The following is a 26,163-nucleotide window of genomic DNA, read 5'->3' on the forward strand; positions in this document are numbered from 1 at the left end:
AAAATGCGTTTATTGCCTGAGTGAACGTTCAAACAAATCAAACCCAAACATTCAGAGATGTTGAGGTCATTCCTCAAACGTCCTCACAACATCTGTTCATTGGGCTTCAGTGTTACAATTCAGGGGAAATGCTGCGATATGAAACTCGTCACGGCTGAGCATTGCGATGTTGCACCGAACTGACCCCTTCCCCCTGAGATCACTGTGTTTCTGTCCATTTATCCGAAAAGTCCGAGCGAGTAACAACAGTGAGTCTAGGTAGCACACCTGTCGAATGAACTCTAGATAACACAGTGCCAGCTAATGGCTTTACAAATAAACCTAAGACACGCACACGCACACACGTGTGTGCGCACACACACAGAGCAATAAAACATTGATACGTAGCTTGAATGGGTAAATAATAGCTAAAGAGGCGTCCTCGTTAGACTGACAAAACACCAAGAGGGCAGAGATAGAAGAATTTAGGGATTGTGCAATAAGGAAAGAGAGGAGGGGGCGAGGGGGGGACCATTATTTCTGTCCTGCTCCCTGGAGTGATGGTGTGGACTTTGTCCAGTTGTGCAGCAGAGTTGGTCGGAGGCTGAATGAATACGTTACCATATCTACCTGTTTATAAGTCATCCTCTTAAACGGTACGACAAGGGTGAGGGAGAGGACAGCAGGGGGAGAGACAAGAAAGAGGAAGAGAGAGAAAGAGAGAAAGACAGCGAGAGAGAGAGGGTACAGGTAAGGACGGAGTTAACAAAGAGGAAGAAAACGGACAGAAAAAGAGGAAAAACGAACCAACAAAAAAGGGCAAGGAAATAAAGAAAGAAAAACGGAGGTGGAAGTGAGCAGAGATAAAAGTGTCCTCACCTTCAGCTGTCACGGACGGAAAGTTTTCTGTTTGATTCGGTATCTTCTGGTCTGCGACCTGCGAGTGATGTGAATGGATACCAAAGCGGAGGTGAAGCAGGTCACACCGAGCATCTCTGGGCTCCGTCAGCATGCCGCTAACAGACTGCTGCGTTGTACCGGGGACATGGTTTATGTGGATGAGTACATAGAAGGTAGGAACACTTTCAGGCCATAGACGTCAAATCTTTACAAAAGCAAACTGAAGTACTTCAAAAGGGCCTTCGGGTTATGAAGTGAAGTAGAAATCATGATAAACTGTGTGAAGCTGTACTCTCCAGTTTCCAATCGTGCTACCCAGAACTGTCTCATGGGCTGTGCAAAGTGTGCAACCACACAGGGCCTCGTGTCTGGCCTGCAATGCTGTGGTTTTTGTTGTTTAATATATATATATATTATGTCTGCTCGTCTCCCAACATACTCCTAAGATGAAATCCCTGTGTGTCAGTTCCCTTTTGCATAGTCAAGGTCACATGAAAAAGAATCTAACAAATTATTCAGGTTTTTTTCTTTTTTTTTTTGGTATTACTTCATTACATAGTGCGTGATCCATCTTACAGCGAGGAAGAAGGAGAAGAGGAAGTAATGTCGGCTGCATGAGAGTGCGACCGATTTCGTAAACATGATTCGGGTGCTGAGAAAAGGAAAAAAAATTAAAAAGTAGGAAGAATTTCATAAGTCATTGCGAGGATCGCTGGATAAATTTGACAACACTTCCAGAGATGTGATGAATAGCCTACTGCATGTGACTGTGACCGTAGGTTAAGTGTACTGACTGGTCTGAAAAATGATCTAGAATTTGAATGAAATGTAGACTATAGACCTGAAATTTTAAATTGTAGCCTACTCTCAGACTTCACCATGCCAAAATAAAGTGACAGCTGAGCTGACTTGATGGTGTAAAGCCAATAGTTTTACAGTTGATTTTTTTCCTTTGATAGACTATAATAGCACAAAGTCATAGCTGAGACTATGTGCATGATAATGCTATATTATTTTACTTGTTAAAATGTATTGCACCTAGATTACACACACAGTACAGCTAGAATAGCTGCGTGCAATAGAACTAGAATACAGTGGTGCTTGAAAGTTTGTGAGCCCTTTAGAATTTTCTATATTTATGCATAAATATGACCTAAAGCATCGTCAGATTTTCACACAATTCCTAAACGTAGATTAAGAGATCCCAATTAAACAAATGAGAGAAAAAATATCATACTCGGTCATTTATTTATTGAGGAAAATGATCCAATATTACATATCTGTGAGTGGCAAAAGTACGTGAACCTTTGCTTCCAGTATCTGGTGTGACCCCCCCTTGTGCAGCAATAACTGCAACTAAACATTTCTGGTAGCTGTTGACCAGTCCTGCACATCAACTTGGAGGAATTTTAGCCCATTCCTCCATACAGAACAACTTCAACTCTGGGATGTTGGTGAGTTTCCTCACATGAACAGTTCGATTGGATTAAGGTCTGACTTCGCCATTCCAGAATATTAACTTTATTCTTCTTTAACAATTCTTTGGTAGAATGACTTGTGTGCTTAGGGTCATTGTCTTGCTGCATGACCCACGTTCTCTTGAGATTCAGTTCACGGACAGATGTCCTGACATCTTCCTTAAGAATTCGCTGGCATAATTCAGAATTCATTGTTCCATCAATGATGGCAAGCTGTCCTGGCCCAGATGCAGTAAAACAGGCCCAAACCATGATACTACCACCACCATGTTTCACAGATGGGATAAGGTTCTTATGCTGGAATGCAGTGTTTTCCTTTCTCCAAACATAACGCTTTTCATTTAAACCAAAAAGTTCTATTTTGGTCTCATCTGTCCACAGAACATTTTTCAATAGCCTTCTGGCTTGTCCACGTGATCTTTAGCAAACTGCTGAGGGGCAGCAATGTTCTTTTTGGAGAGCAGTGGCTTTCTCCTTGCAACCCTGCCGTGCACACCATTGTTGTTCAGTGTTTTCCTGATGGTGGACTCATGAACATTAACAATAGCCAATGTGAGAGAGGCCTTTAGTTGCTTAGAAGTTACCTTGGGTTCCTTCGTGACCTGGCCGACTATTACACGCCTTGTTCTCGGAGTGATCTTTGATGGTCGACCACTCCTGGGGAAGGTAACAATGGTCTTGAATTTCTTCTGTTTGTACATATTCTGTCTGACTGTGGATTAGTGGAGTCCGAACTCTTTAGAAATGGGTTTGTAACCTTTTCCAGCCTGATGAGCATCAACAACGCTTTTTCTGAGGTCCTCAGAAATCTCCTTTGTTCTTGTCATGATACACTTCCACAAACATGTGTTGTGAAGATCAGACTTTGATAGATCCCTGATCTTTAAATAAAACAGGACGCCCACTCACACCTGATTGTCATCCCATTGATTGAAAACACTTTACTCTAATTTCACCTTCAAATTAACTGCTAATCCTAGAGGTTCACATACTTTTGCCACTCACAGATATGTAACATTGGATCATCTTCCTCGATAAATAAATTCCCAAGTATAATATTTTTGTCTCATTTGTTTAATTGGGTTCATTTTATCTACTTTTAGGACTTGTGTGAAAATGTGATCTATTTTAGGTCATAATTATGCAGAAATATAGAAAATTTTTAAGGGTTCACAAACTTTCAAGCACCACTGTAGCTGCGTGCATTAGAACTAGAACAGCTGTGCAGTAGAACTAGAATAGCTGTGTGCAGTAGAACTAGAATAGCTGTGTGCAGTAGAGCTAGAATAGCTGTGTGCAATAGAACTAGAATAGCTGTGTGCAATAGAACTATAATAGCTGTATGCAGTAGAACTAGAATAGCTGTGTGCAGTAGAACTAGAATAGCTGTATGCAGTAGAACTAGAATAGCTGTGTGCAGTAGAGCTAGAATAGCTGTGTGCAGTAGAACTAGAATAGCTGTGTGCAGTAGAACTAGAATAGCTGTGTGCAGTAGAACTAGAATAGCTGTGTGCAGTAGAACTAGAATAGCTGCGTGCAGTAGAACTAGAATAGCTGTGTGCAATAGAACTAGAATAGGTGTGTGCAGTAGAACTAGAATAGCTGTGCAGTAGAACTAGAATAGCTGTGTGCAGTAGAGCTAGAATAGCTGTGTGCAGTAGAACTAGAATAGCTGTGCGAGTAGAACTAGAATAGCTGTGTGCAGTAGAGCTAGAATAGCTGTGTACAGTAGAACTAGAATAGCTGTGTGCAGTAGAACTAGAATAGCTGTGTGCAGTAGAACTAGAATAGCTGTGTGCAGTAGAGCTAGAATAGCTGTGTGCAATAGAACTAGAATAGCTGTGTGCAATAGAACTATAATAGCTGTATGCAGTAGAACTAGAATAGCTGTATGCAGTAGAACTAGAATAGCTGCGTGCAGTAGAGCTAGAATAGCTGTGTGCAATAGAACTAGAATAGCTGTGTGCAGTAGAACTAGAATAGCTGTGTGCAGTAGAACTAGAATAGCTGCGTGCAGTAGAACTAGAATAGCTGTGTGCAATAGAACTAGAATAGCTGTGTGCAGTAGAACTAGAATAGCTGTGCAGTAGAACTAGAATAGCTGTGTGCAGTAGAGCTAGAATAACTGTGTGCAGTAGAACTAGAATAGCTGTGCGAGTAGAACTAGAATAGCTGTGTGCAGTAGAGCTAGAATAGCTGTGTGCAGTAGAACTAGAATAGCTGTGTGCAGTAGAACTAGAATAGCTGTGTGCAGTAGAACTAGAATAGCTGTGTGCAGTAGAACTAGAATAGCTGCGTGCAGTAGAACTAGAATAGCTGTGTGCAATAGAACTAGAATAGGTGTGTGCAGTAGAACTAGAATAGCTGTGCAGTAGAACTAGAATAGCTGTGTGCAGTAGAGCTAGAATAGCTGTGTGCAGTAGAACTAGAATAGCTGTGCGAGTAGAACTAGAATAGCTGTGTGCAGTAGAGCTAGAATAGCTGTGTACAGTAGAACTAGAATAGCTGTGTGCAGTAGAACTAGAATAGCTGTGTGCAGTAGAACTAGAATAGCTGTGTGCAGTAGAGCTAGAATAGCTGTGTGCAATAGAACTAGAATAGCTGTGTGCAATAGAACTATAATAGCTGTATGCAGTAGAACTAGAATAGCTGTATGCAGTAGAACTAGAATAGCTGCGTGCAGTAGAGCTAGAATAGCTGTGTGCAATAGAACTAGAATAGCTGTGTGCAGTAGAACTAGAATAGCTGTGTGCAGTAGAACTAGAATAGCTGCGTGCAGTAGAACTAGAATAGCTGTGTGCAATAGAACTAGAATAGCTGTGTGCAGTAGAACTAGAATAGCTGTGCAGTAGAACTAGAATAGCTGTGTGCAGTATAGCTAGAATAACTGTGTGCAGTAGAACTAGAATAGCTGTGCGAGTAGAACTAGAATAGCTGTGTGCAGTAGAGCTAGAATAGCTGTGTACAGTAGAACTAGAATAGCTGTGTGCAGTAGAACTAGAATAGCTGTGTGCAGTAGAACTAGAATAGCTGTGTGCAGTAGAACTAGAATAGCTGTGTGCAGTAGAACTAGAATGGCTGCACGTGTGTGACCATGATTCATGTGTATGCATGTTAACAAGCGGGGCCTCCCACGTCAATTTTGCAGAGGGCCTCACATACACCTGCGATGGACCTGGTGCTACCACCAAGTTAAAGTCCATGCAAACTCATAATGAGTCTGATGCAAATAAATCCTCAAAACCGGACACTTTGTTTATAAAACTTTAGTGAGTTTAAAAAAAAAAAAGGAAAGTTACAGGTTTATCAGTTTGTCACGTTGCTGTCCCAATTCTGTTTTGGTCAACAGAACTGAGCCTATCTAACTCCAATTGATGCTAATGACAATTCTCTCACAAAATAGAGACGATCGAGCATCTAAATTAAAAGAGATCCAATATATTGACATGAAGAAGAAAACTATGATGTATGTACTAAACAGCAAAGACCGATGACAGCATTAATTAACAATTCAACATTAATAATTTTGCAATGGACGGGGATTTCTGTAATTCCAAAATGTAAAGTTATACATAAATATAGTATATCTAACTTCTCTCTCTAACTAACATCTCTAACTCTAATATATATATATCTAATCTCTAATATATATCTCTAATGCATAAATATATATCTCTATATAGTAATAGACTAATATATACACTGGTAGGTATATCTATAACTATTTTCCTACACTGGCTCTTATGGTTTAAATCTACATAATAGTTGGCTGAAACTATGACATGGTAAAGATTATAATTATTCATAATCATGATCATTATAAAAAAAAACTGATTTGCAAATAAATATATAGACGTACCACTCCACAGTGACTCGTGCCTCACTTTTCATCTACCACAATGTTTGCGAAATGTTCTTTTTAATTCTGTTTAGCTTTAACTGTTTAGCTGTTTTGTTGTTCTTGACCACATCTGAGAGTAGATAGGCTGAATAAATGCAGCATACAGTCTGGTGAAGGTTGTGGAAATTAACTCAATTAAATGTCCTCCACAGACAAGCCATTTGTCTTGCAGCTGGCGGTCTGGAGCCTGAGGGGCGTGGCCAGGGTGATCCTCGCCAACAACCCGCTCAGCGGTGCGCTCATCCTGGCTGCCCTCTACTGGGCATCCCCTTGGCAGGGCCTGCTGGGAACTGTGGGTCTGCTGGTCTCAACATTAACAGCTGTCATCATAGGACAGGACAGGTGGAAGGATATCACTCTCACACACACACAGAACAAAAGAGCAACAAAAAAATGTTTTTTAATTCAAAGCACCCCCCTCCAGAGATAACGTTACCGTTACATAGCAACCCATGTTTATTCTTTGGTGCATGGCAGAGCTCAATATGAGACTGCTTTAATTTCCCCATGGTCTTAGAAAGCCTTGTAAATATTGTGTTTATGATTCATTAAAATCACCAAAAATTGATTATTCTGGTTGCATGTCCCCGACCCTCTGTCTGGCAGGTCCTACTTTAACTTCTGGTTATAGTCCTGCTGTTCTCAGCATCACATGCTGAATGCCAGCCTTGTTGTACGGCCTTTAAAGATGAAGACAAGCGGGGCTAAAACACTTCGAACCAATTCAGTAAATTCTACATTTTGCGTATTGAGATTTTTTTTTTTTAAATTTCAGCCTGGGACTCTGATTCATGGAAACCCTGCACAAAAGATCTGTTTTACATCCCATCATGCTCCACTTATATGTGCCTTTTCATCATAAAAAACCCACTAATCCGCAATTTACTATTCATTACAAAGGCATTAGTCTCAGAAATATGCTGTTATAAGATTAAACCGGTGTGTGTGTGTGTGTGTGTGTGTGTGTGTGTGTGTGTGTGTGTGTGTGTGTGCAGTGCGGAGGTTTCTGGAGGTCTCCATGGCTTTAATGGGATGCTGGTGTCTTTGCTGATGGGAGTGTTCAGCTCTGCTGGGGACTGGTACTGGTGGCTGCTGCTGCCTGTCTGTCTGAGCTCAGCAACATGGTGCGAACAAACACAACAAAATCACAAAAACACACCCGCATACCCCCCCCCCCCACACACACACCTGTATATATGCACAAACATACATGCTTAAGCATGCTTCCAGAAATTGGTATCGGGTCAAGAACATGGGGAGAAAACACTGCAAAGATGCACATAAATACACACTTTTAAATACAAATACACACAAGCACTGAGACATTGATATTGGGTCAACATACATATACGCACAAATGCATGCGCATGTGCACAAACACACACACACACACACACTCTCTCTCTCTCTCTCTCTCTCTCTCTCTCACATGCACATGCACATTATCATCATCATCATACATACATGCATACATACGCACACGCACACACACTCTTGTGAATTTCAGAAACACATCAAACAGACGTGTATGTGTGTGCCCACACACTATTATCACATATGTTGCCATGACCCTATATTTTTTAAATACAAAACATCACCTCAACTGTTTTTTTTATTCTCTCTCCCTCTCTCTCTCTCACGCCAAAATACTCCTCTCTCGTTCCGCATCCCCCCCCCCCCAGTACCATTTTGTTCAGTGGTCTGGCCTCAGTGTTGGACCGCTGGGATCTGCCGGTTGCTGTGTATCCCTTCAACATTATCATCCTTCTCTATCTCCTCTGCACTGGCCCAGACAACCCTCACTACCCACATCATCTCACCACACCGCCGGTGGCGTTGGAGCCCAACTTCACCCAGCTCAGCGCAGTACAGGTGAGGAAGAACACAGGTTGAGTTATTACAGTCATGACAGACAGGTTTCAGTTTGTCTTTCTTCCAGGTAAAAATAAATTTACATGGCGTCTGGGTAGCATGGCGGTCTATTCCGTTGCCTACCAACATGGGGGTGGCCGGTTCGAATCCCTGTGTTACCTCCAGTTTGGTCAGGCATCCTACAGACACAATCGGCTGTGTCTGCATGTGGGAAGCCGGAAGTGGGTATGTGTCCTGGTCGCTGCACTAGCGTCTCCTCTGGTCAGTCGGGGCACCTGTTCAGGGGGAGGGGGAACTGGGGGGAATAGTGTGATCCTCCCACATGCTCCGTCCCCCCGGCAAAACTCTTCACTATCAGGTGAAAAGAAGTGGCTGGTGACTCCCCGTGTATCGGAGAAGACGTGGTAGTCTGCAGCCCTTCCCGGATCGGCAAAGGGGGGTGGAGCAGCGACCGGGACAACTCGGAAGATTGGGAAAACTCTCCAGATACAATTAGGGAGGGGGTGGGTTAAAAAAAAAACATTGACGTAATCTTAATCCTCTTTCTTTCCTTCCCTCTGGTGCCATAGGTCCAAATGAGAACAAAGCCTGACCTGGTTGAGGCTGGACTCATACACAATTCAGTTTCTGCTTTGTCTGCCATGTTATTGCCTCCTCTTAAAAGCAGGCAGGTGATGAATGGGTGCATCATGGACACAGGCCCAACCTTCAAAAACTGGCCTACAGCAATTTATTACTGAGCAACATCCATTTAGGGAGCTGATATTTGGGGCCAAAATGACCACCGCTGAGAACAGCAATGTTTAAATTCCTCATTAGTGGCTGTGGGGGGGTTGTTGTTTCAGGCTGGAGGCCAGGTTGTCACCAAAAGTTATTTTAGGGCTGCTATTTCTGCCTCTTTTTTTTTTGCACTGGCAGTGACATTGCAAAATAGCTTTACCATAAGCCGCGGGGAGCCCTGCAGAGATCAAGGGTCTCATATTCAAATGAGAGATTTGCTTCGTTGAATGGCTTGATTGCATGTTTGCAGAGCAGCATATCCGCTTGTTTATGAAAACAGGCTGCTATGATTTTTCATAAATTTTCCTCTCATGCATCAAATAGGGCTCGGTGATATTTTGGTGTTGTTTTGTAAAACAGTAAAAAAAAAAAAGAAGAAGAAGAAGAAAAAAACAGCATTTACCTGGTTTTTGTTATGTGGTTTGCTTGCACCAGTGAATTCAAATGAAAAGCTGTTGCTTTGGACTTTCTGGTGAGCGCAGGGTGCTGCAGTCAAGGCTTGCACCGGGCAGCTTCTCGTCTGTCCTGGCCAGCTGGCGTTTCACTGGTTGAAGAACGGCTGAATTTTAATCACCGTGCTGTTGTTTTGGAGCAGTCAGGGGGAACCATGTCGTCTGAATCGGACACTCTTCATTTCAGTCAGTTCAGCAACTATACAGGCGTTTTACTTTGTGGCGTTATATTGACTGTACTACTGATGGTTAGTGCAGACTGACATAGTAGGTCAAATAAGGACAAGAGTAGTTCACGTACAATGTGAAAGCACACTAGCATACATTCATTCTCCATGCAAATTCAACATGTTTGCTGCGGATAAACAAAATAGTAGTGAGTGCCCAGGATTGATAGTCTAGTGTACTGTGAGATAGCATTAAGAATTAAAATTAAAGATGTCAACATGTGGGGGCGTCCAGGTAGCATAGCGGTCTGTTCTATTGCCTACCAACACGGGGATCGCCAGTCCGCATCCCCGTGTTACCTCCGGCTTGATCGGGTGTCCCTACAGACACAATTGGCCGTTGTGGTGTGAAGCCGGATGTGGGTATGTGTCCTGGTCACTGCACTAGTGCCTCCTCTGGTCGGTTAGGGCGCCTGTTCGGGGGGGAGGGAAGCGTGATTGTCCCACGCAATACGTCCAACTAGTGAAACTCCTCACTGTCAGGTGAAAAGAAGCGGCTGGCTGGTGGTAGTCTGCAGCCCTTCCCAGATTGGCAGAGGGGATGGAGCAGCGACCGGGACGGCCCGGAAGAGTCGGGTAATTGGCCGGATACAATTGGGGAGAAAAAGGGGGGGAATCCGAAAAAAAATGATGTCAACATGTGGACATTTTAATAGTACTAAAGTAGTAAAGTGGGTACAAGGGGATATTTTCAACCAGTTCTTATTTCAACCCTGACATCGCCAAAGGCCTTTTGAATCGTTTTGAAACAATTAGATGCAGTTGATTTTGTTTTGTTTTGTCACTGCTCGTCCATGATATCTAATTGAATCTATAAGGGCCACTCTGTGCAGATGGTGCCATTGGTTAAATGGCAGAGCAGCTTTGATAAAAATAACAGTTGCTGTATTTATTTTGTCCACGACCATCCTGTGGTATTTGTATGACTGGCTTTGCAGGAGCGGCTCAGAGGGACACTTCTAGTTCGCCTATTGAACATGATGATCTGCTAACGGACTGTGAAGCGGCATAAACTGGATTAGATACGCTGACTAAACTCTATCAGAGGTGACCTGAATAGAAACCAGATTCCCATAAGATTGTATTTAGCAAGCGTCATATCCCATGATGCCGCATGCATTCTTTTTTAAATTAATAAGTATTTTCTTCAAGTATCACAGCTGCTTCCTTGGCTAGCTCGTCTCTCTCTGTCTCTCTGTCTCTCTCTCTCTCTCTCTGTCTATGTGCCGCTTTTTGATCCTCTCCCATCTCTCTTTAATATTCTATCATTCCACTCACATCTCTCCATGGCTCCTCTCCCACAGACTTCCCCGTCTCTCCTATTCCCCTCATGGATTTGTTCCTTTCATTTTATTAAATTCTCTTTGCTTCTCGGAGGAGATGTGAAAACTCAAAATCTTCCTTTTGATCCCTCCTCCTTTTCTTCACTTTTTCTTCTCTCCTCCACTCTCTCTTTTTTCTAACCTCCCCATTGCTCTGCCACCTTCAGAATATCTCTCTCCAACACCCCACCCCCCGAAACTATACCATTATCTCTCCTCAGGTCTCTTCCTCTCCTTTCATCCCACTTTCTCTTTGTTTATCACGATTTTTTTTTTTACTTTTGCATGCTCTCTTTTGCTTCTCCCCCTCTCCATCCACACGCTGTAGTAGCTTGGTTTACTTTTGTTTGACGACTGAAAACAAAGCAACAACGCACAACCTGGTGTGCGTAATGGTGACGGCAGCACAAAGTCAAACCTGCTTCCTTTTGGGTCCCTGATGTGAAAAACGACCTTCTCCTCATCCCTCCACCTCTCTCTCTCACCCCTTCACCCTCCTTATGCTCTCTTCTGTCTTTCCCCTGTTTGTTTTCTTTCACCCCACGCCCACCCCCCCCTCCTCTCAACTTCCCCCGGTTCTCTCCAGAGAGAGGTGACGTCATTCTTATTTATATTTAATGTCTTCGGCTCTTACTCCGCTGAGGATGCTGCTCTGGCTGCGGTTCCCACAACAACAACGTGCCTAATCTTACTGAATGCATGTGTAAGTGTGTGTGTGTGTGTGTGTGTGTGTGTGTGTGTGTGTGTGTGTGTGTGTGTGTGTGTGTGTGTGTGTGTGAGACACACAGAGAAGTATGCACACGTTCCAGTGGTGGTGATGTGATCGTGCAGCATTTATGATTTCTAAATATAAGCAACAGACAGGTGCACTCATCGCGTCACCATGGAAACACTTCTCTCCAACTGCTGGGAATGCAGCCTGTGTGTGTGTGTGTGTGTGTGTGTGTGTGTGAGTGTGAGTGTTTGGCTCTGGTTATAAAAATTCACGTTTTGACAGCGGAGAACAGCTTTCCTACAGATTCCAGCTCGTTAGCCCATTATCACCGGAAAACATGACGGTGTGTTTATGTGTTTGGGTTTTTGAGGAGGCGGCGTGCCTAGTATGTGTGGGAGGGAAACCTGTCAAAACCTGACTGTATTTGTTATTTTCGGAGGTGTTTTTTTGCTTGCATGGTCATGATGTCAGTTGTGTATGTGTTCTGTTTTGCAACGTAAAGTGTGTGTATGTAATGACATTCAAAACCATGTTGGCCTGTGTGGCCATGTCCATAACCCCTCTCAAACTGCTCTCTCTCTCTTCAGATGATTCTGTCATTCGATGACAACTTAAATCACATTGCAGGGTCTGCATATTAAAATGCAATGCAATGCGCTTTTCATTACATGCAGAGGCAAAAATGAGATAACTGATAAAGGAAGAAAACAGAAAGATAAAACAAAAACATGTATTTATGCATATGCACATAAACAGAGGTAAAATAGATGTATGTACATGAACGTCAATTCTTTACTTCTTAACTCATCTCTCTAGCTTCTATCCATTCCTTCTACCCTAACACCGCTCTCCCACCCCACTTCTCTTTATCGCTTCTTAAACTTCTTTTCCCATGTAGGTGGTGCGTGGCATCCCTCTGGGCGTGGGTCAGATCTTCGCCTGTGGGGCCCTGGGGCCGTCCCTCCTTATCCTTGGGGCCGTTCTGTTGTACTCTCCACTGCTGGCCGTACACGCTCTGGTGGGATCAGGAATCGGCACAGCAGCTGGTGAGTGTGTGTGTGTGTGTGTGTGTGTGTGTGTGTGTGTGTGTGTGTGTGTGTGTGTGTGTGTGTGTGTGTGTGTGTGTGTGTGTGTGTGTGTGTGTGTGTGTGTGTGTGTGTGTGTGTGTGTGTTATCAGTAGATATGACTGGGGATGGGCAGGCACGGTGGCCCAGTAGTTAGCACTGTCGCCTCACAGCAAGATGGTCCTGGGTTCGAACCCCGGGGTTGTCCAACTTTTGGGGGGGGTCATCCCAGGTTGTCCTCTGTGTGGAGTTTGCATGTTCTCACTGTGTCTATGGTGGGTTTTCTCCGGGTGCTCCGGTTTCGCCCACCATCAAAAAGAAACATGCATGTTAGGGTTTATACTCCTGTCTGTGCCCCTGAGCAAGGCATCGGGAAAAGAACTGGAGTTGGTCCCTGGGTGCTGCATGAAGGCGGCAGCCCACTGCTCCTAGCTACACAGATCACAGCTAGGATGGGTTCATTTGCGGTAACTGAACTTCCCCAAGAGGATTTGTAAAGGATGTTTAATTTAAGGCGAGGGATTCACCTCATGTATGCTTGTAGGTAGGTTAAGGTGCCATGGTGCGCATGTATTTTCAGCAACATGCATTTTGCGGCTCCCAAAATGCACTGAATGCCAGCGTTCTGTCACATGCATATTGAGCAATGTATGTCAACATGCATGATGTAAAGCACTTTGAATTACCCCTCCATGCAAAATGTGCTATGCAAGTAGAAGTTGCCTTGCCTCACTATAGTCTCATGGAGTCAGACGTGACAGCAGCACTTTGTGACGAGAATAAATGGATATTTACTTATGTATGTATGGCCTCGTGAGATGGCATGTCAGTCTATCAAATAGGTTCTCTCACATTTATTTGATGCAGTTCAACATGTTAATGAGTGAGGATGCAGTTGAGGACACCTGCTCAGATCATCTGCTTTAATGCTATTACTTTAGAGATGGTTAAGTTGAGATATGGGTTTGCTATGGTTCAGGCCAGACTAAAGATCTGGAAGGCCGGTCATTAATTGTAATAATCTGTGCTGAGTGTAAATTAGTGTTCAAAGTAGATCTAAGCAGGGCATCCGGGTAGAGTAGTGGTCTATTCCATTGCCTACCAACACGGGGATCACCAGTTCGAATCCCCGTGTTACCTCCGGCTTAGTCAGGCATCCCTACAGACACAATTGCCTGTGTCTGCGGGTGGGAAGCTGGATGTGGGTATGTGTCCTGATTGCTACACTAGAGCCTCCTCTGGTCGGTCGGATGGCCTGTTAGGGAGGGACTGGGGGAATAGCGTGATCCTTCCATGTGCTACATCCCCCTGGCGAAACTCCTCACTGTCAGGTGAAAAGAAGCGGCTAGCAACTCCACATGTATTGGAGGAGATGTGTGGTAGTCTGCAGCCCTCCCCGGATCGGCAGAGGGGGTGGAGCAGCGACCAGGATGGCTCAGAAGAGTGGGGTATTTGGCCAGGTGCAATTGGGGAGGGAAAAAAAGGGGGGGGGGATGCAAAAAAAAAAGTAGATCTGAGCAAATGTCCTCAGTTACAGGTAAATTCAGCTACACCTTGACACGAATGTAACAGAAACCTGGCTAGTCATAGTATATTGGGACTTGTAGATAAACCGTATATTCAGGTTTTGTCTGTGAGAGTGGACTCGGTTTCAGTAGTGACGGGCTCCACACGTATAGAAAAACGAGTCTGGGATTCCCACATGTCCTGGAAAACCTGGAAATGTACAGACTAGTTTTTCAGCTATGGAAAACGCCAGGGAAAATATAAAATTGATCGAAAGTCCTGGAAATATTGTTGAGGTCATGGAAAATTGAAAAGGTTGTGGAGTTAGAAAACAACAAGACAGGAGACGTGAGAGTAGACGTAGTCGAGGTAGTTTACTAGCTCCAACTTAGCATGTCATACATTCGACAACAACACTGAACTGTGAACCGGAAGCGGAAGTGCATTATCTGACCCCTCGCCTCTTCCCTTAAAGGTACACCGTCCTCTTAGGTGAATGTCTCTCGTTATATAGATGTGGGTCACCACACAGGCCCCCCCAGAATTCACCTACACAAAACAATGCAAAACAGCAAAAGTGCAAGTCATGAACATAAAAATAGACTCCACAACAGAACAGTCAATGACATAGTGCAAAGTCACGGGGAAAACAGGTGACGAGTCGGGGGGCGGACACTGCGGCCATAACGGCTGCGCTTCACAGGAGGGGAAACAAATGGGGCCGAAACCCGGGCCATAGGCGGGGCCGAAGCAGGAACAGAGGCAGGTGCCGGGGCCGACCTAGGAGGGCGCCCATGCCGGGGGGTAGGGCCAATTGCATTGGCTCCCCAATGTCCAAGTGAGCGGGCTTGAGACGGTCTATAGCGACCCGCTCCGGCCTGCCCCCCATGTCCACCACAAAGTTCTTATCCCCCGCCTCCAGGACGCAGAAGGACCCGTCGTATGGGGGCTGCAGCGGGGACCGATGGCTGTCGTGCCTAATGAAGATGTACCTCGCCGATGGCAGATCCTTGGGGACGTAGGACCGGGGGAGGCAGTGTTGAGACATCGGAACGGGAGCGAAGGCACCGGCAGCGCTCCGGGACGCACTGAGGTGAGAATCGGCCGACCAGGGAGCCGTAGCATCCGGAAGAAACTCCCCCGGAACCCGCAGGGGCTGGCCATACACCAGCTCAGCGGAGGAGGTCTGGAGGTCTTCCTTCGGGGCCGAACGCAGGCCGAGCATGACCCACGGGAGCCGGTCCATCCAGTCGCAGCCAGTGAGGCTTGCCCGAAGAGCGGCTTTCATGTCCCGATGGAACCGCTCACAAAGTCCGTTGCTCTGCGGGTTGTACGCCGTAGTGCGGTGGATCTTCACCCCCAGGTGCTCAGCGACCACCGTCCAGAGCTCCGAGGTAAACTGGGAGCCCTGGTCGCTCGTGATGTCACCAGGCGTGCCGAAACGGGCCACCCAGGAGCCGATGAACGCCCGTGCTACCTCTGCTGCCGTCGTGGAGGACAAGGGAATAGCCTCTGGCCACCTGGTGGCCCTGTCCACAATAGTGAGGAGGAACGTATAACCACGGGAGGGGGGCAGGGGACCCACCAGGTCAACATTGACGTGGTCAAACCGCCTCTCTGGAACCACAAACGGCGCCAAAGGGGCCTTGGTATGGCAGTGCACCTTGGCGCGTTGGCACGCCACACACGAGCCGGCCCAGGCTCTAACATCCTTACAGAGTCCAGGCCAAACGAACTTGACGCTCACCAGCTTGGTCGAGGCCGTCACTCCCGGGTGGGAAAGGCCGTGGACGGTGTCGAAAACTCGGCGCCGCCAGGAAGTAGGCACCAGGGGGCGCGGTTGACCGGTGGAGATGTCACAGAGGAGGGTGGTGTTGGCCGCGTGGAACGTCACGTCCTCCAGCCGTAGCGCCGTAGGGGTCCACCGGTAGTCTTGAACGGTCGCGTCCTTGGCTTGGTCCGCTGCCATAGCGGCGTAGTCGAGTCCCAAGTGAACGGCGTTAACAACCGCCCGTGAAAGGCAGTCGGCGACGGAGTTATCCTTGCCCGACACGTGTTGTATGTCCGTGGTAAACTCGGAAACCGCCGCGAGATGGCGTTGCTGACGCCCAGACCACGGTTCTGAGGTTTTGGCCATACAGAACGTCAGCGGTTTGTGGTCCACGAAAGCGGTGAACCGTCGGCCCTCCAATAGGAACCTAAAGTGTCTGGTTGCGAGGAAGAGACCCAGTAGTTCCCTATCAAAGGTGCTGTATTTGCGCTCGCTCTCACGGAGATGTTTACTGAAGAACGCCAACGGCTGCCAGCCCCCCCCCCACCCACCCACTGCTCACACACGGCCCCCACGGCGTAGTCGGAGGCATCCGTTGTAAGGGCTATGGGGGCGGCAGGCGACGAGTGAGCTAGCAGCGCAGCGTTGGCCAGTGCGGTCTTGGCGGCCACAAAAGCCTCGTCCATCCCCTAGCCGAGGCCATTCAGGGACAGTAAACGGTCTGCCTTCTCCAGCTCCGACAGTTCAAATAGTTTCAGGAGGAATGTCTTTATAGCATCGTACTTGCCAGCAGCTGGCGGAGCTTCCAACAGTGTCATTGCTCGCGCCGTTGTCGATGCGTCTAACGCCGCCACTACGTGGAAGTACTGCGTTGCATCCTGCGTTATCCCTCTCAGCTGGAACTGGGCTTCCACATGTTGAAACCACGGCCGTGGATTCTGCTGCCAAAAGTCGGGTAGCTTCACAGTAGCGGCGTAAATGCTAGCGTTAGCAATAGCCATGTTGTGGTGGACACGTATTGGGGACAGAATTCAACCCAGGAACTAAGGGTTAAGTCATGGTTGCCCTGGCAGGTTAACGCAGGGTTAAGTTATGGTTGTCCAGCCAGTTTTCTGGTTATTCTTGCCACCTCCGCTCAGTCGAGCTGTGGGTTTTGTTTGTCTCGCTGATTTACCGTGGATTAAAGAAAGTTGCCTACACGGCTAAAGTGTGAACCTACGGTCTTCTCCGTTACTTCGGCTCTACACTGGTGACCCCGACGTCGGTTTTCGGATAAGTTTTCTGAAACCACACACATTATGGCTACGAACGCCGTTGCAATTAAACTGCCGGAGTTTTGGGAGTCTTCCGCGGCTACATGGTTCGCGCAGGCTGAGGCACAGTTCGCGCTCAGAGACATAACAGCAGACGAGACCAGGTACTACTACGTAGTGGCAGCGCTGGGGTGCGCTACGGCTTCCAGGATAAGCGGTTTCATAACCAACCCACCGGCCGATGGTAAATACGCCGCACTTAAACATCTCCTCCTTGAAACTTTTGAACTGTCAGCAACGGAGAGAGCACGTCGCCTCTTCGCAATTCAGGGCTTGGGAGATGGCAAACCATCGGAGCTAATGAGCAGGATGTTAAACCTACTGGGTCAAGAAAAGCCATGTTTCCTGTTTATGGAGCTGTTTCTGCGCAACATGCCGCCCCACGTCCAGACTGCGCTCGCTAACTCCACCATCACTGATCCCCGTGAGCTGGCAAAGGAGGCTGACCGATTCTTCGTCGCTACACAACGTTCCTCCCATGCCGGGGTGCTGGCTCCTACCTTCACTGGCCCCCCGCCGACATCGCGGGCGTGGCCCGACGGTGGCGCCACAGCATCAGACCGCTACAAGCCCTCTGGACTCTGTATGTACCACGCTCGATTTGGTGCGAAAGCTAAACGGTGCCGTTCCCCCTGCAACTACAGGCCGACGGGAAACGAGAGGGCCAACACTCAGTAGTGGCCATGAGTGTTGGCGATACGAGCAGGCTACTCTTCATCCTCGACACCATCTCCGGTCGGCGATTTCTTTGTGACACGGGCGCACAGAGAAGCGTGCTCCCTGCTACTGACGTCGACATCATGGGCGGGGAGCGGGGTCCCCAGTTGGCGACGGCTGACGGCAGCCCTATCCACACCTACGGCGTGCGGTCTGTAGAACTGTGTTTTGGTGGACAACGTTTCACGTGGGAGTTCGTCATGGCCAATGTAACGCTTCCCCTCCTCGGAGCTGATTTTTGTGCGCTTACGGTTTGCTAGTGGACATTCAGAACAGCCGTCTGGTCGACGCCTTAACCTTCTCCTCCTTCGCATGTACGCGGAGGGAAGCGGCCTATGCAGGTCTAGCCAACTCTCTCTCAGAGGCAGACAAGTTCACCCGCCTCCTCGCTGAGTTCCCTGACCTCACCCAGCCTACCTTCTCTGCACCCACCGCTAAGCATGGGGTGGAGCATCACATTGCTACGAAGGGGCCCCCGGTCTACGCCAGAGCCAGGCGTCTCGACCCCACCAAACTCGCCATTGCCAAGTCTGAGTTCGAGCACCTGGAACGCATGGGGATCATCCGCCGCTCTGACAGCCCGTGGGCGTCCCCACTCCACATCGTCGCTAAGCCTGAAACGTCCTGGAAGATGTCTTGATGCATGCTCAGTAATCCAGGTAAGGAAATCACAGAAAGTTGAATCAGTTCATCTGCACACAACGTTTATTGAGAGAAACGCTTCATCACTCAACTAAGTGATCTCTTCAGTCTAAACTGACTGCAGGTATCCCCCCACCCCTTATAAACAATACAGTGGTATAACGGCCGAAACCAATGATGGGTTTCATATGCAAACTGCCATGAGCATTAACTAGAGTTACAGCGGCCATGTGTACTATTCACAGAGCATTGGGGAATAGTTGCAATCACAGCATTGTAAGATGGCAACAAATGTACTCTTAGCCCCCCCTCAGTTCAGGAATGGTTGTTCCCTCTTCACATAGATGACCTCTTTGACTCCCCGTTCAAACCAGCGTTCCTCCCTATCAAGGATGTGCACATCCTCATCCTTGAAAGAGTGGCCACTAGTCTGTAGATGTGTGGAGACTGTGGAGTCCTGGCCTGACGTGTTAGCTCTCCTGTGTTGTGCCATCCTCTTGGCCAGCGTCTGTTTGGTTCCCCCGATGTACAAGTCACGGCAATCTTCCCAGCACTTAACAGCGTACACTATATTGCTCGGTTTGTGCCAGGGCACCCGATCCTTGGAGTGGACGTGTGTTTTGGGATTTGAGAGGAACCGAGACGTGGTGTTTGTTCCTGGAAGATGATTTCTTAAGCCGTTTCAGACATACATACCATAAAATTGTCGCGATAATTGTCGCGGCACCGCCAGTGGTTTTCCTGTTCACACATGCTTCTATGCGTTAAATCTACAGATAGCGACTGTCCACACATGACAGGACAGTCCCTTCTGTCTATTTACACCCCACTCCTGTAGGATACCCTTTTATATCGTAAACCACAGCATCTCCGGTCTAACTGGACCGCACAACCGACCACTGACTTCATCCTGTGCACAAACTGAGAGACGCTGTCTTAATTATACGTCGGTCCGCTTTCATTTTTAAATCATCGAATATTTTTAAATATGCTTTTACTTTTGCTGGTTAACAAATAAATCCCTCACTTTAGACAAATCCGTGCCGCGAGCAAGTTGCGGATACATTCCCTACGATTGGCTCACTCGCTCCAGTAAAAACATCCTACGCGGGATTGATACGGTAGTCTCACAGCTTGTGTTCAAACCAACTCGTTCAGAAATATTTCTGTTCTACGAGGTCTCGAACTGGTAAATCGCCAAAACAACTTTTTATGGAATGTCGACTCCGGCTCGCGTTCGCTCATGCATAAACCCCCTCGTGTGAAATTGCCGTATGATTTACGGATTAGGCCGCACGTGTGATTGTGAGTGGGTGCGAACACTGCCGAGCCTCCGTGTCAGGGGGCTTCTTCCTGTTAGCGCTTAGAGATCCAAATACAAGGCTCGTTAGCCCGCCTCGCTGCCTCTAGTCCAACCCGCTGTGCTGCCTCTAGTTTCCTGGCACAGATTGCCCAGTAGAATAGAAATCAACTGAAATAGGCATTCCTAATGCTGAGCAAGGCGGCACGGTGGTGCAGTGGTTAGTGCGATCGCTTCACAGCAAGAAGGTCCTGTGTTCGAACCCCGGGGTTGTACAACCTTGGGGGTCATCCTCTGTGTGGAGTTTGCATGTTCTCCCCATGTCGGCGTGGGTTTCCTCCAGGTGCTCCGGTTTCCTCCCACAGTCCAAAGGCATGTCAGGTGAATTGGCTATACTAAATTGCCCCTAGGTGTGTGTGTGTGTGTGTGTGTGTGTGTGTGTGTGTGTGCGCGTGCGCGTGTGCGTGTGCGTGTGTGCGTGCCCTGTGATGGCCTGGCGGCCTGTCCAGGGTGTCTCCCCGCCTGCTGTCCAATGACTGCTGGGATAAGCTCCAGCATCCCGCGACCCCAATTAGGATAAGCGATTTGGATAATGGATGGATGGATAATGCCTATTAGACTGACAATAATAATGGGAAGCAGAGTAAATATGGTTTCTCAAATCGTGACTCGGGACATAGAGTGGATGCAGGCCTGATTCAAACAGTTCCCCACATGCCAGATATAAAAATATGTTTTAACAAGGGCGAAGTTGGCTAAAGTTTAAGAAGCCCCTCAGGGTATAAGAGACAGTGCCAGCTCACTTAGAAGTGTGAGAATGCGAGATGGGCGGCGGCGGCGGCAGCCTGCGGATGGGTACCCCTCACCCCAAATGACACGGAGCAGTTAGTCAGGGAGGTGATAACGTCTGGCTTACACACAAACACACAGGCCTCCGGCACTGTCTGGCTTTTCTATCTGCATCTCTGTAACTCTCCCCGCAAAGAGAGAGAGAGAGAGAGAGAGAGAGAGAGAGAGAGAGAGAGAGAGAGAGAGAGAGGGAGAGAGAGAGAGAGAGAGAGAGAGAGAGAGAGAGAGAGAGAGAGAGAGAGAGAGAGAGAGAGAGAGAGAGAGAGAGAGAGAGAGAGAGAGAGAGAGGATCAGGGAGATAGAACGAAAGAAAGAGGGAAGAGATAAAAAAAGGAGAATTTAAGAGAGAGAAAGAACTGGGCAAAGAGAGAGGGAGGAAGTCAGCGCTGGGATGAAAGATTGAGTGTGAGAGGGAGATGGAGAGAAAACGTATTGCCAAAGAGGCTGAGGGAGAATAAAAGGGAGAGACGGAGGAGAGGGAATTTCAGAGAGAGTGAAATGGGTGTCGTAAAGATGAGGGCCCAGCTTCACTCCCCTATTTACCGCTTTAAGTAAATCTCACAGTAGGAAATCTCTGTAGTGTGTGTGTGTGTGTGTGTGTGTGTGTGTGTGTGTGTGTGTGTGTGTGTGTGTGCCAAAGAGAGAGCGTGTTTGTGGAGTTATGAGTCATACCGTACGCCTTGTGAAGAAGGGTAGCAGTGATCTCAAAGACTCCCAGATTAGTGACAAGCTCCCCCTTGTATGCACGCACACATATGCGTGCACACACACACACGCACACTTGAGCTCATATTTACAAACAGGGAAAAGCACACACAACCGCAGTGTTGGGATGGAAACAACGACGCGACGGATCAAACTGACACGACTGTAATAGGGCTGTGTAGGCAGCAGAGCGGAGAGATGTCACTCGGCTGATTTCTGGCAGCTGAATGCAGGAGAGAAAACAGAAAATACAGTCACTGGTTCTGGGGCTGACAGACAAACTAAACTTTAGACACTCTAGAAAGGCTTTGGGGTGGCACGGTGGCGCAGCGGTTAGCGCGGTCGCCTCACAGCAAGAAGGTCCTGGGTTCGAACCCCAGGGGTTATCCAACCTTGGGGGTCGTCCCAGGTCGTCCTCTGTGTGGAGTTTGCATGTTCTCCCCGTGTCTGCGTGGGTTTCCTCCGGGTGCTCCAGTTTCCTCCCACAGTCCAAAGACATGTAGGTCAGGTGAATTGGCCATACTAAATTGTCCCTAATTGTGTGTGCGTGTGGGCCCTGTGATGGACTGGCGGCCTGTCCAGGGTGTCTCCCTGCCTGCTGCCCAATGACTGCTGGGATAGGCTCCATCATCCCCGCAACCCCGATTGGGATAAGCGGCTTGGATAATAGATGGATGGAAGGATGGAAAAAGGCTTTGTCCCTGTCTTGGTGTATTGCAAGGTCGTATTCAACATGTAAGACTTACTGATAGAGAGAAAAAGCAGAGTGGAGGACATGGTCGGGAGTGGGAGGTTAGGACACAGAGAGAAGTTTGACATCACGACATTATGCAGAAAAAAGGAGGTAGAGTAGCAGGGGAAAATAAAAGTATACTGCACACTTGTATTTGTGTTTGGGTGGGGGGGGCAAGCATGCACATGTCCTTGTATCTATTGTAGCTGGCAGCCAGCGTTTTGAGACGTCAGCCTACAAGCCTGTCGTTTTCTCATAGCACTCCTTTTCTCTCTCTCTCTCTCTCTCTCTCTCTCTCTCTCTCTCTCTCTCTCTCTCTCTCTCTCTCTCTCTCTCTCTCTCTCTCTCTCTCTCTCTCTCTCACTCTTCCTCTCCCTCTCCTTCCCTCTCCAGGCTTTCATCTCGTGTCCTCAAACCTGGACCTCCTCTCATCATTCCTTCCTCCTCTTGTCAGCCTCTCTTCTTGCAGACTATACAAGAAGATCAAATATTCGGTTTCGTTGACTCCATCGGTGTCGTCGTTGTTCTCATCGTTTCTTCTCATTAATAAATTACCACCGTCGCTTTTGCCAGCCTTCAGAATAGCCATGACCTTCATTAGGAAGAAGAGAAAACAGTCTGTTAACCAGAAGTGGAGAAAGTGTGTCCCAGAATACAATAAGCGCATTTGCCGAGTGTCTTTGCCTCTCAAATCCCACCGTCTTCTTCTACGCAGGAAATGTGCCAAGTAAAGCTCGATTCATGCGAAGTGAATTCGTGGAGGAGGAGGAGGCTCATTCACCTGAGGCGGAGTTCACCAGGGACGGAGAAATTATCTGCAGCCGTCAGTCAAAGTGCGGCGCTGAACAATATTCCCACATGGGGTTTCCCACAGAGGAGAGCAGGGGCCGTATGTAGGCCACAGCCCCCACCTCAGACCTTGGGGCGTTACACAACTCTTGCTGTGAGGACCAACTACGCACACCATGCAGCGTCAGAAAAAGGGAATGAGTCATGAATTGAATGTACAGTAAATGATTAAACTGAACAGGTTGACCTGTTGAAGTCTGTTTTCCCTCAGACAGACACGTACCACCGTGCTCTGACGTGCGGGTTATACCAAACAAGAACTCGTCAACCGAGAAAAAAAAAAAAGCAAGTAATTTTCCCAGAGTGGTCCATACACAGCCGGTATCAAAGGTAGCACGAGAGCGTTCGAACAGGAAGGAAGACAGCAACATGATAAAACACAAAAGCAGGAGTGCCAAGCAACTGAAATGTTTTGCAGAGATCGATGATTTGAGCATTTAAGGAAATTATTGGGCAAAAATACAAACCCATACATACAAAGCTAGAAACACACGCACATACACACACACACGCACGCACTACAGTACACTCGCATTGTCAGTCGTTACCATGGAAATGAGTCAGATTGATTTTTGCGATATCTGCAGATTTCTTGACTAGGTTACAAACGTAATTAGGGGGCATCCGGGTAGCGTAGCGGTCTATTCCGTTGCCTGCCAACACAGGGATCGCCAGTTCGAATCCCTGTGTTACCTCCAGCTTGGTCAGGCGTCCCGACAGACACAATTGGCGGTGTGTGTGGGAAGCCGAATGTGGGTATGTGTCCTAGTTGCCGCACCAGCGCCTCCTCTGGTTGGTCGGGGCCTGTTCGGGGGGAGGGGAACGGGGTGAATAGCGTGATCCTCCCACATGCTACGTCCCCCTGGTGAAACTCCTCACTGTCAGGTGAAAAGAAGCAGCTTGTACCGGAGGAGGCATGTGGTAGTCTGCAGCTCTCCCCAGATCAGCAGAGGGGGAGCAGCGACCGGGACGGCTCGGAAGAGTGGGGTAATTAGCCAAGTACAATTGGGGAGAAAAAAGGGGAAACCCCCCCTCAAAAAAACCCAAAACAAAACATGGAACGTTAGAGAGAGCGTCTCGCTCTCTAAAGAGTCATGTTGTCATGTGGCAGCGCCGCTAGTTAGATAACATAGCCATCTTTGACCTCACACCTTGCAGCTTGCAACCTGAAAAAAAATCTCGCCTGGTTTTGACTGAAATGTGAGAGAAAGAAAAGAGGAGATGAGACTTTAGAATTGGGCGAAGAGGAGAGGATTAAGAAGGAAGTAGGAGTCAAGGGGGGCGGGGAGTGAAACTAGATTAGAGAGAAAGAAAACGGAGGAAATAGTTGAGGATGTGTTGGCTTTAACGAGCTTTCTTGTTTATTTTGTTGGCTATGACAACATCACATTGAGTCTCTCTCTCTCACACACACACACACACACACACACACACACACACACACACACACAGTTAGATTGGCGCCTTTGGGGACTTGTTAATACTCTACTATAAGTCTTTAACAACACAATACGTGTATTGAAGGATGGTTGAAGTATGGATGTGTGTGTGGGGGGGGGTTTAATGGGATAAGAAAGAGGGGAGGAAGGTTAATGAAGATGTTTAGAGGAGGTAGATAAGGAAAAGGAGAAAGGAGGGAGAGATACTGGAAGGCAGTGCGGGGGAAGTGAGGGGAGAGAGAGAGATTGAAAGGCTTGTAGGTTGATGGCAAGAAACATAGAGGGAGGGACGCGGAGTACGATAACGAACAACGGTAGGCGGAAGAGGCAAGAGGAGGCAGCGAGATCGATCGGGAAAAGGCGGAGAGCTTGAAAAAAAGGGTGAAGGGAGATAAAGAAGGGGGAGGGAGAGAGAGAGAGATGAACAGATGAGCAGCGGTGTAGTGAAACAGGAAGAGAGGTGGAGAGGCAGGTGGGATGAGGCCAGCGGTGGAGCTGTGGGTAGTGACGGAGGAGAGACACACATGGAGAAATGAAAGAGGAGACAGATATTGGGTAGAGGAGGAGACACACACACACACACACATCTGACTCATCTGACTGTAACTTGAGTTGCCTCATAAAAAGAAAATCAAACCTCAGTAGCGCCCGAGGAACATCTGTGCAATCTATGTATCTTCTATATGTGGGACTTAACCTTTATACAGCACAAGTTATGATACACAACCCTGCTGTTACACTACATCGCACTGTTGCACACAGACTATGTAGAACATCCTGCAGTATTAGTACAGAATACACAAAGGATGGATGCATTTAGAAAATGGCTGCAGCTCACTAATATGGGATGAATGCAGAGCTAGGGACTTTTGCAATGGCCATTTCTATAGGCCTTCCACAACTATAGCAGTAGCTTTTCTTTTTTTAATAATTTACCAATTTATCTTTTCCTTAGCAGAGCTGTTTATTCAGTTCTGCGTGTTCGTTTGGCTGTGGGTGTCGCTTCACGATGTTCAAGTTTGGGCTGGATAATTACGCCTTTCTGCATATTCATATGCACATCCCTGCACATGTGGGTATATTATACATTAAAGATCCAGTCCAGTGATTATATTGGATTGCATGAGCAGAGCTGTGAATTAAAATAAGGCTTGGCAATAATTCAGTTCGCTTTCATTTTTCAGTGGTATGGTATCTGGATGAAATTCAGATACCATCATCTTGGGATACATCATTTTGTTGTCACTTGTTTACCTGAAATACCAGAAATATGGAAACGGTTGAACTATATTGATTTTGGGATTTACTATCCAGTCTGAAGCCTAACTTGTTCTTTTCGATCTTTCATTTATTGCATAAAACCACTCAAGCAGTTCTCCACCAAAAAAGCAACTTTATTTTACTCCTCATAATCCTCTCAATTAAATGAAATAGCTAAGTTATATGGCTTAAGATAAATAGTCTTAACTCATGATAAATAATTGTACATAGTCATTATGTGATGAGTAAATTATTCTTGAAACATGTTTGAGAATGTTGATGGAGAGATATAGAGAAGGCCAGAAGGAGTTAGATTGTGTCTTTGTGGATTTAGAGAGAGCATATGACGGTGCCGAGAGAGGAGGTGTGGTATTGCATGAGGAAGTCA

General features: G+C 47.1%; 1 protein-coding gene across 1 annotated transcript in view; it reads left to right on the plus strand.

Annotated features, from left to right (window-relative positions):
* Positions 1–931: 931 nt before the first annotated feature.
* Positions 932–26,163, plus strand: part of si:dkey-183c6.7 (urea transporter 1) — a 32,292-nt gene continuing 7,060 nt past the window's right edge. Inside the window, exons 1-5 of the mRNA XM_056300175.1 lie at positions 932–1,052; positions 6,411–6,600; positions 7,254–7,382; positions 7,941–8,130; positions 12,525–12,672. Of these exons, the coding sequence (XP_056156150.1) occupies positions 932–1,052; positions 6,411–6,600; positions 7,254–7,382; positions 7,941–8,130; positions 12,525–12,672 (778 nt within the window). The remainder of the gene's footprint in view (positions 1,053–6,410; positions 6,601–7,253; positions 7,383–7,940; positions 8,131–12,524; positions 12,673–26,163) is intronic.

Source organism: Lampris incognitus, chromosome 20, assembly GCF_029633865.1.
Source record: "Lampris incognitus isolate fLamInc1 chromosome 20, fLamInc1.hap2, whole genome shotgun sequence".
Lineage (NCBI taxonomy): Eukaryota > Metazoa > Chordata > Actinopteri > Lampriformes > Lampridae > Lampris > Lampris incognitus.